At 49.5% G+C, this 10153-nt stretch overlaps 1 protein-coding gene across 1 annotated transcript; it reads right to left on the reverse strand.

The window, feature by feature from the left end:
- Positions 1-647: 647 nt before the first annotated feature.
- On the reverse strand, positions 648-1158 carry LOC142833776 (small ribosomal subunit protein uS13-like). Its single transcript, XM_075945509.1, has one exon. The coding sequence runs from the start codon at positions 1139-1141 to the stop codon at positions 683-685; it is 459 nt and encodes a 152-aa protein (XP_075801624.1). The 5' UTR covers positions 1142-1158; the 3' UTR covers positions 648-682.
- Between the last annotated feature and the right edge of the window lie 8995 nt (positions 1159-10153).

Here is a 10153-nt window from a genome sequence, read left to right on the forward strand (position 1 = left end):
TTCTCAAAACATTTCAGCATTTTATGAGACGTAACACAGTAAATTCCAAAGTGTATCTGAAGCAAGAGCTGTAGGTTACCTTGTTACCAAGAAAGGCAACAAAACAAAATAAAATAAAACCCTAAAACCAAAACCGAAACCAAACAAAACCTTGTATGTTAACCTTGTAATTGTTAGAAAAAAAATTTTCAAACAACTTTTTGATTTAAAAAATAAAAACTTATCAGTTTTGAAATACCAAATGTATATATTTTAAAATAGGCAAGTGAAAACTTAAGAAGTCAGATTAAAGTTTAGGAAGTTAGTTTGAACAAAAAAAATGTGTATACCTTTTTTATGATTTTAATTTAATTTTATGTGTATGGGTGTTTAGCTCGCATGTGTGTCTGTGCACCACTTGCATGTCTGGTGTTTGCAGAGGCCAGAAGGGGGTGTTGGATCCCCTTTGAACTGGAGTTACAGACAGCTGTGAGCCACCATGTGATTGCTGGGAATTGAACCCAGTTTCTCCACAAGAGCAGCTACTGCTCTTAACAGCTGAGCCGTCTCTCCAGCCTCCAAATGTGCTGCTCTTAATTTTAGGCAGGTCTCAAGAGCTTAAGAGTGATGGGCCTTGTTTTCTAAATTAACTTTTTTCCCCCCAGGCATATAAACTATTTATTAACAGCAAAGGCCCAGGGACTCATTTCTTTTTGGATACACCCACAGTGCGGCCCCGGCGGCCAGTGGTCTTGGTGTGCTGGCCTTGGACACGAAGGCCCCAGAAGTGGCGCAGCCCTCTCTGGGCCCGAATCTTCTTCAGTCGCTCTAGGTCCTCACGCAGCTTGTTGTCCAGGCCGCTGGCCAGAACCTGGCTGTACTTCCCGTCCTTCACATCCTTCTGTCTGTTCAAGAACCAGTTTGGGATCTTGTACTGCCGGGGATTCTGCATGATGGTGATCACACGCTCCACCTTGTCCTCCGTGAGCTCTCCAGCCCTCTTGGTGTGGTCAATGTCCGCTTTCCTCAACACCACATGAGCGTATCTCCGCCCCACACCCTTAATGGCAGTGATGGCAAAGGCTATTTTCTGCCGCCCATCGATGTTGGTGTAGAGTACTCGCAGGATGTGCTGGAACTTCTCAGGGATCACGAGAGACATGGCGGCGGCACAATCGGCGGCGTCTAGGCCTCCCGTGGAAGAGCTCTAAATTAACTTTTAAAGATAAAATTAACACGTGCTCTAGAAGTCTGGACGGACATGACGACCGCTGGCCAACAGGAGACAATTGACACAGCCAAGTTATTCACACGGCAACACGTAAGTGTTTTTAGTCTTTAGCATAATGTTTCGTGGAACCTGGTTGGAAACTGTTAACACGGAGACAGACCTTTAGCCAAAGCGGGTGTGTGTGTGTGTGGGGGGGGGGGGAGGTAGGCAGTTTATCGAGTGGCAGTGGCTTGCTGGGGGTGGCAGCAAAGAGAGAGGTGTGAGTGTGGCCGGAAGTTCCACCCCTGTGAATACAGTCTGAGCAGACCAGGTTGTAGGGTAGAGGTTCTCAGCCTTCCTAACGCTGTGAGCCTTGACTACAGTTCCTCGTGTTGTGGTGACCCTCTAACCATAAAATTACCTTTGTGGATGCTTCATAACTGCAATTTTGTTACTGTTATTAATTGTAGTGTAAATATCTGATATTCAGGGTATCCAATATGTGACCCTAAAGGGGTCTCGATCCCCAGGTTGAGAACCACTGTTTTAGGGGGCGCTGGCTTACTAAAACCCCATTTTATTGATTTATTTGCTTATTTATTTATTTTTGGAGGACTCTTTAGGTACTGAGCTGTGACTGACAGGGCAGGTTACAAATGCTGCAGGAAGCAGGCGCTGTGGGCAGGAAGAGGAGAGAGCTGTGGGCAGGGGGAGGAGGAAGAGGACACGAGCTTTGCTCTGATTTGTGGGGTGAAAACTTACCAGCTCGGAAAGACTGAGGGTGAGATGGAGGCTGAGTGTGACACAGGGATCCAGACAGGCCGCCTGTGGAGAAGGGTATGCTGGGAGTTAAGGGCAGGCTGGTGCAGGACAGAGGGGACAGGGGCACTTACAACTCCAGGCTGCCTCTTGGGACCCTCAGCCTTTGCAGGTGCCCTAGCAGAGAGGCAGTGAAATTTTTCAGAGAATCATTTTAAAGAGGAAACCATACCACACAGCCTCAGCAGACAGGAGGGTGAGTGAGCTGGGCAGAGACCAAGGAAACAGGCATGCTTTTAAAAGGAGGGGCTGAAGCTTTTTTTAAAAAAAATATTTATTTATTTATTTATTATGTATACAATATTCTGTCTGTGTGTGTATGCCTGCAGACCAGAAGAGGGCACCAGACCCCATTACAGATGGTTGTGAGCCACCATGTGGTTGCTGGGAATTGAACTCAGGACCTTTGGAAGAGCAGGCAATGCTCTTAACCTCTGAGCCATCTCTCCAGCCCCGGGGCTGAAGCTTTTAAAACAGGCTGCATGAGATAGAAACAGGCCATTTGCTGCTATGATGATCTAGTTCTCTGAGTCCACACAAATTTTGATGTGAAAAAGGGACCATTTTCAGGCCACGGAGAGCCGCTGTGGCCAGCTCTGTGACAGAAACTATCAGGTTTTGGTCTGACTTCTAGAGGCTAAAGGTTTCTGAGATTATATAAAAGACACCTGAGAGAAGAGAGAAGCTCTGACCAGGGACCCATGAGGCCTGGCCAATCGAGGATGCAGGGAAGAGCAAGAGGGACAGACTTCCTCAGGCCTCTTGACTTCTTCTTAGGGCTGTGATAAATATTGCAGGCAAGAGATCAAATGGAGCATCCTCAGATACTCTCTGAGCTGAGCTGGTTCTGGGCCAAGCTTGGGGGCTTAGCATGGGATTTTGCCAGATCTGAAGATGGGTGGGTCCCACAGATGTTCACCAGCAGAGAACAGAGGTCCTTGTTGGTTGCAGAAAGGGCAGCAGGGAGGGACATCCCCGGGCTGTAGTCCGTTTAAGAGCAGCTTCATCTGAGTTGCGGCATCATTGCTGCCCCACCACTTAGAAAAGCCTGGACCAGGGTGCACAGCACTGAAGCCGCTAGCCACTGGTGACCATTAAAAGAACAGTGACCGAGATGAGGAGTGGCTCGTCACTTTCTAAGGGCTCAACTGCCACACGGCCTAGAGACTGCAGTGTGGGCAGCAGAGATGGAACATTCCACAACTGAGGCGTATCCTACCAGGTGGTCTGTGTGTGGTACCTGATTGCAGTAGACCTATGTTAGCTAGGTCAGAGAACTTGGAGCTGAGAGCTGGGGCCATACTGCGCTCTGTGCATTCTGAGTGTTTCTAGGGCTCGTAGTCTCCATCCCTGCACCCTGCCCCATTGGTGAGGTTTGTCTGGGGGCGGTCAGGTCCTCGGTAGCTGGACTAAGAAAGCTTTGACATAGATCGCCTCCTTACTGATAACTGTTGTTTGCCTGTGTGTCATGGCTCTCATCCGGGTGTGAATTACTTCTGACATATGACTAGCCTTGCTTTAGCCATTTCTGTGTCTCCCTGAAGGAGCAGGGCTTGGCCTCCATGTTCCTGAACTGTGGCCTGGCTTCCTGCTCTGATCGCTCACATCTCCTGAAGCTCCCAGATCTCTATTGTGACATCAACCAGCCTGAAGATCTCACTGGTGGGCTGAGCCCCACCTTTGGAGTTAGCTCACTCTCCTGCCCAAGTCCCAGCTCTTTGTGTTTCACCCACAGTGAAGTCCCAGCACCCCTGGAACTAAGGTTTCTAGTGTTAGACATGGTTAGGAGGGCCTTGTGGGCTCGTCTGCCCCAGGCAGGTCCACATATAGTCACAGTAATTTGAGTTCAAGGGCACTGGGCAGTTGTCAAGGTTAGGAGGGGATCTGGAATCAGATGTGTGACCGACTTCTCTCCAAACTTGGGTCTCTGGCACAGAGAATCTTCTCCTATTGTTTGTTTCGCAGTTGAGAGGTGATCCTGAGGCTTGAGTAGAGTCAGTTCATCTTTTCTCCGTCTAAGCCTCTTCTCTTACACAGAGCAGTCCGTTCTCCTATCCCTCTCTGACTTCCTCTTCCACTCCTGACCATATAAAGTCATGGTCACAGAGGTGGTACCCCAGGCACCAGGAGGTTTCCCAATACACTAGCAACTGCCCCTGCCACCCATTCTTGCTTGTGCCACTGATGGGTGGGGGTTTCCAGGGAGGGGTCTTAATTTCAGAAACAAACAATGTTGCTACCCACGCCATTGTTGAGAGAAGCCCAAGGGAGAACCCGCGCTCCCCCCACCCTGGGGGTGCTTTTCTTTTCCCTGGCGCTGTAGTTCATTGTCCTTCCTATTCTGGGGAGGACCGGAAAGGGCATGCACAAGTGACCACAATCTAACTTACCCTTGTGACTAACGTGTAAGCCACCAACCCTCTCTCTCTGCCTCTTATGCCCACCAAAGATACCAGCCTACAGCTGCAAACAAAGTCTCCATGGCTCCAATGTTCCCTGTGTCTGTCTCAGAGGCACAGCTATGGACGCCTGACTCTTGTCCACTCAGAGGTCGGTCATATCCCACATGGTCATCGCTTACTATTTTGTGACCGAACACCACCTTCCCCTGTAAACCACAGAGGGGCTACAGGCACCTGGAAGAGTCCTCATTTTGTGTCCAGAGGCTGTCCTGTTGAGCTTGATTAGCATGCCTGGGTTCCAGAAGACACCATGTTTCCACCAGCCCCGTACCATAGACCTACTTATGAGCGTGTAGCACTCATGGCTCAGTCAGTGGTTTTCAACCTGTGGATCACGACCCCCAAACCCATTGGGAAACACAGATAATCACATTATGATTTATAACACTGGCAAAATTACAGTTATGAAGTAGAAACAAAAATAATTTTATGGTTGGGGGTCATCACAGTGTGAGGAACTGTATTAAAAGGTCACAGTATTAGGAAGGTTGGGAACCACTGGCTTAGATATTACAGCAGATGGTCGGCTTTGATATATGGCTTTCTTTTTTATTATTTCTTTATTTCTTTTGTTATTTTGGCTTTTTTTTTTGAGACAAAGTCTCTCTATAGAACCCTGTTTGTCCTGGAACTCAGTATATAGACCAGACTGCTGAACTCACAAAGATCTGCTTGCCTCTGCTTTGAGTGCTGGGATTAATACATGTGCTACCACGCCGGCTACACCAGGTTTCCATTAGTCCTTACAAAGCCATTTGGAATTTCGTGAAGTGTGTGTGCATGAGTGTGTATGTGTGTGTGTGAATGTGTGTGTTGAGTCCGCTCACCAAATCCAAGTCATGCTTTGTCCCTGAACCTCAAAATAGCATACTTATGAGTTTCTCTCTAAAAATTCCTCAGGAAGGATTGCTCCCGTGGACCCTGCCAGTAGCTCCTCCCTTCCTGTCTAAAGGCTCTGACCCAGTCCCAGGAGCTGGAGTGAGAAAGGTCCTGTTCTCATCCATACTCCTGCTGCCTCAAGCCCTTCTCTTGCCCATGACACAGGGAGGAGTAACGTATCTGATGCAGCCTCACTCTGAATCCTGATGTGGCTTCATCCAGAAAACCCTTTACCAGAACTGCAGCTCCCCTGAGAAGGCTTCTGGGTTGGCTAAAGGAGATATGTGGTAGGCATTCCCCTTCTCCACCACGAGTTCCTTAGTGACCTGTATGAAGGTGGAGACCATCAGCCTTTCTGAATCTTTGACAGGAAGCTCCATCAGGTCCAGGGTTACAGAGTCAAAAGTGCTGGCTGGTGGTACCCTGCATGTGGACAGAAGACCAGGGTCAGGAAGGTTCATCCTGGCTGAGACCTCAGACTTAGAAGAGAAATTTGAGGCTAATGAATTTGAGTGTCCTGAAAGGCAATGTTTTACTCTGACAGCAACGTGTGTGTGTATGTGTGTGTGTGTGTGTGTGTCTACCCCTATGAACACAAAAGCCCAGCTTCCTCTCAGAGGACTGATGCACCCCTCAGCCACTGCTACAGTTGCTGCCATCCGTCTTGCCATCAGGCCCGTCAGCTAGGGAAGTCCATCTCCCTATGTTGGGATCATGTGAAAATTTTCCCAGGGGGTTGGAGAACTAGGTAACATCTTCCCTTTCTTCTAAGGTCCCAATGACAAATCAAGGTGGGATCGCTACTACAGCCAGTGACCCTTCCTGCCCCTTCTTCTATGAGGGAGCAGCAACAAGCCCAGGGTGATGGTTTTTGGAAAGGTGCTACAGCTGGCAGCTCTTCTGCTCAGAGGATAGTGCTGTACGGCTTGAGCTGATTAAAAAAAAACAAAGAAACAGCTGCGTGGTGGGCGCAAGCCTGTGATCCCAGCACTTGGGAGGTAGAGGCAGGTACATCTCTGTGAGTTCGAAGCCAACCTGGCCTACAGAGAGAGAGAGAGTTCCAGGACAGCCAGAGCTGTTACGCAGAGAAATCCTGTCTTGAAACCCCCCTAAATAAATAAAATATAAATAAAATTAAAATAATAAATAAAAAAAACGCCTATAACAAAAGAGACCCTCCACAACTGAGACAGAGGTGGACCACAAGCTGTCTAGTGATGAGATGGAGAGGCCAGGCTTAAAGTCCAGTTCTCTAAGCAGGTAGCCTTGGAGACAGGACAAGGACTGGACAAGGGGAGGGGAGCAAGGCTTGGCTGCGTCATGGAGAAATCACTTGGGGACGTTTGGAACCCTCCCAAGGGACATCCTCTCACTCAGCTACTCTGGACTGGAGAAGTCACACCCAGCTGTCCATGAACCCTCCTCCGTTTCCTGGGAAAGGCCCCAGTGAAAGTCCTGGCGGGTCCTTCAGTCTTCCGCAGAGTCAGAACCAATTTACTGACACCTGAGGGGACACGCAGGGTGGTGTTTTGGGGGAACTAGGCACGGCAATGGGAGAGCAATTGGAAGTTGCTCCGGGAACACCAAGGCTGGAGGGCTTCCAAGGGATGGATGCTTGCGACAGCAGTAGACTCCTTGCCCTGTACTCTAGGACCTAAGACAGGGATGTGGCCAGCCCGCCGGGCTGTGTGTCCGTCCAGCCTTCAGCTCCCAGAAAAATGCACGTAGAATCCAAGATTAGCCACAGAGAAAGGCACGATTGCTCCACCCCAGCACAAGCAGGGGCACACACACCTACACGTGACCCCCCCCCCCCCCCCCCCAGGCACAGGCATGCCGCTCCTTCCCGTCTTTAGCCACTTTGGTGCTGGAGAGAGTTCAAGATGGCTCATCCCCCTCCTCCTCTGCCCTCAACACTCAGGCAGCCCCACCCCTGAGAAAGTACAGCTCAGGGGTCCCCAGGGCTGCACAGGAAATGCTTTGTATGCTCTGGGTCAGCCAGGCTATTTTCTGTCCTGGGACTGGCGGGAGGTTGGGCCAGGAGCAGCCAGGACTGACATACTCAGCTGTTCTGTCTCCTCACATGGTCGCCTCTACAGTTGGTGGTGGGTGTCACTTGGTCTCTCAGTGTTTCTCCCCTGTCATTGTAAGTCTCTTTGAGGCATCAGGACAATTCCTTCGATGGTGGCCTCCATATCTTCCAAAGTCCAGCGCAATGTCTTCTCTTCAGCGAGCATTCTCCTACCCTTCCTATCCTTTTCATACTCCTTTCTCTGAGCACTGCCCTGCTGTGGGTAAACTGTGGCCTTGCTTGCCCAGTGAGGCTGAGGGCAGCTCCCCTAACTCTTTTTTTTTCTTGGTTTTTCTAGATAGGGTTTCTCTTGAAACCTTGGCTGTCCTGTAGACCAGGTTGGTCTTGAACTCATAGAGATCCACCTGCCTCTGCTTCCCGAGTTCCGGGATTAAAGGTGTGCGCCCCCACCACCTGGCTAGCTACCCTAACTTAATGATGTGCCTCCCCGCAGAAAGTTACTAAAGCTCATGTTTTTCAGTTCAAGATGATTAGTTGTGAGAACGAATACACATGTCTCATGAGTGTTTGGAATCTTGCTGTGGGCATTGCCTCTGTCTTTACAAAATCTTCAGTGCTCAGATGTTGTGTGTGTGGTGTTTACTTTTGGGGAAATGTGATGAATTTGTGGCATTTGCTTTAAGGTTGACAGAAGACAAAACCCCAGATTGCCCTCAGCGGGGAGGGGTGAGGACTGCGTTTTCTATCTATCCACTCTATTGTGTACGCCAGGCTCAGCTCACAGGTGATAGATAGCTCTTAAGTCCCAGGCTGTTGGAAGTCATAAGTGTACAAACAAGAGAGAGATGTTTGCCCTAGGAACCTCTGTTGATGGAGTGGGTGGGCTGCGTCCCGACACCCGGCTCCTGCACAGCTAGCTTTACTCGAAATAATTACACGGAAACTGTATTCTTTTAAACATTGTTTGGCCCATTAGCTCTAGCCTCTTACAGGCTAACTTACATCTTAATTTCTAATGAGTGTAGCACCACAAGGTGGTGTCTTACCGGGAATATTCTTTTCTTTTCTTTTTTTTTTTTATTTTTCGAGACAGGGTTTCTCTGTAGCTTTGGTGCCCGTCCCGGAACTAGCTCTTGTAGACCAGGCTGGCCTCGAACTCACAGAGATCCGCCTGCCTCTGCCTCCCGAGTGCTGGGATTAAAGGCGTGCACCACCACCGCCCAGCCACCGGGAATATTCTTAACCTGCATCCATCTCGGAGAGGAGAGCTATGGCGACTGACTGACTCGGCTTTCTTTCCCAGAATTCTGTTCTGTCTACTCCATCCACCTAAGGGCTGGCCTATCAAAGGCCAAGTAGTTTCTTTATTAATTAACCAATGAAAGCAACAGATAGATGACACTCCCACATCAAACCTCAATGATGAAGATCTAGTGTGCAAAGCAGGTGCCTGACTGACCCTGGGGAGAGGGGAGTCTGGGGGACTTCTCTGAAGAGGTGGCAGCTCTTGGGATTGTGAAGAAGGAATAGAAATTCACCAGGGAAAGACAGGGAAGCCTATGCTAAGAAGTCTGGACCATCAGGGCGAGATTAGAGATGGAGGAACAATATGTCGCGCGCGCGTGTGTGAGTGTGTGTGTGTGTGTGTGGTGGGTGTGTGGTGTGTGTGAGCTCCACGAAAAATCTTTCAAGGCTTTATGTAGGAAAGGAGGTGATTCTTATTTGAAGTCCAATATAATCATCACTTTACATCTAAAGAATGCTTAATACTTGATTGGACATTTATTTGAAATGAATCAACCGGTAGGATACAGCTTTTAATTTCTTTTCCAGCTGAAGAAACCAAGGCTGAGAGAACGTAGCTTTTTCCAAGGCCACGCAGATGTGTGGAAGATCTAACGGCAGGCATCAGCATCAGCTCCTTATTTGGGGGACTGAGCACCTGCAGACAGCTGGGCATCCTGCCCCTTCCTTCTGGCTCTTGGGGCAGCTGGGGAGCTGGTCCACTTTCCCAGGGTTTCTCATGATGTTGTCCCTCTGTCCTGGTAGGGGTTTCCCTGAGGATGGAAGTGAGACCCGCAGGCACAGAGCGTGTATTGTTCGACTGCACCTGGAGGGTGCCTGTGTCAGCAGGCAAAATAGGAAAGTGGCGCCAGGCTGGGGAGGGTCTGATCCATTCTCTTGGCCCAGGTCCTGACCTCTATCGCGCTGCCTCCTGCTGGGAACTGGTCTTCTCCCCGAGTCCTGGGTTGCTGTCAGAGGCCATGAGAGGAGGAAAGCCCCTCACTTTCCCTGTCTAATGAAGAGAAGGATTGGTCACTTGGGTTTCCCTCAGCATGGCCTGCGGGATGTAGGTCCTACAGAACATTCTTCATGAAAAGAGTTGCATGACCAAGAGAGACGAGAATGTCAGCCATCCCTGGATGGCCACAGTGCACATTGTACACTACAAACTCTGGCGGGTCTTGAAAAACGTTCAAGGCAGTGTTTCTGCAATGGCTCCTTTGACCACCAAACCCTTCTCCTATCTCGGCTGCCTTACCGTTCCCCTGGTTACAGTTTGGGAATTGTTCTAACAGGTGATCTCTAGCTAAGGTCGCTCCTCACCCCCTGCAAAAACGTGAGCTGTAAGAGTGAAGACTATTGTTGACCTTGGCCATGTAATATTGGCTGCCCAGCACCCAGGCTCCTTCCTCGTTTCCATGGACTCTCCTTCAAGTCTTGGAGGGAAGAACTGTCTCCCACTCCCTCAGAGGTTGGTGGAAGCAGGTT

This window comes from Microtus pennsylvanicus, chromosome 13, assembly GCF_037038515.1.
Source record: "Microtus pennsylvanicus isolate mMicPen1 chromosome 13, mMicPen1.hap1, whole genome shotgun sequence".
Lineage (NCBI taxonomy): Eukaryota > Metazoa > Chordata > Mammalia > Rodentia > Cricetidae > Microtus > Microtus pennsylvanicus.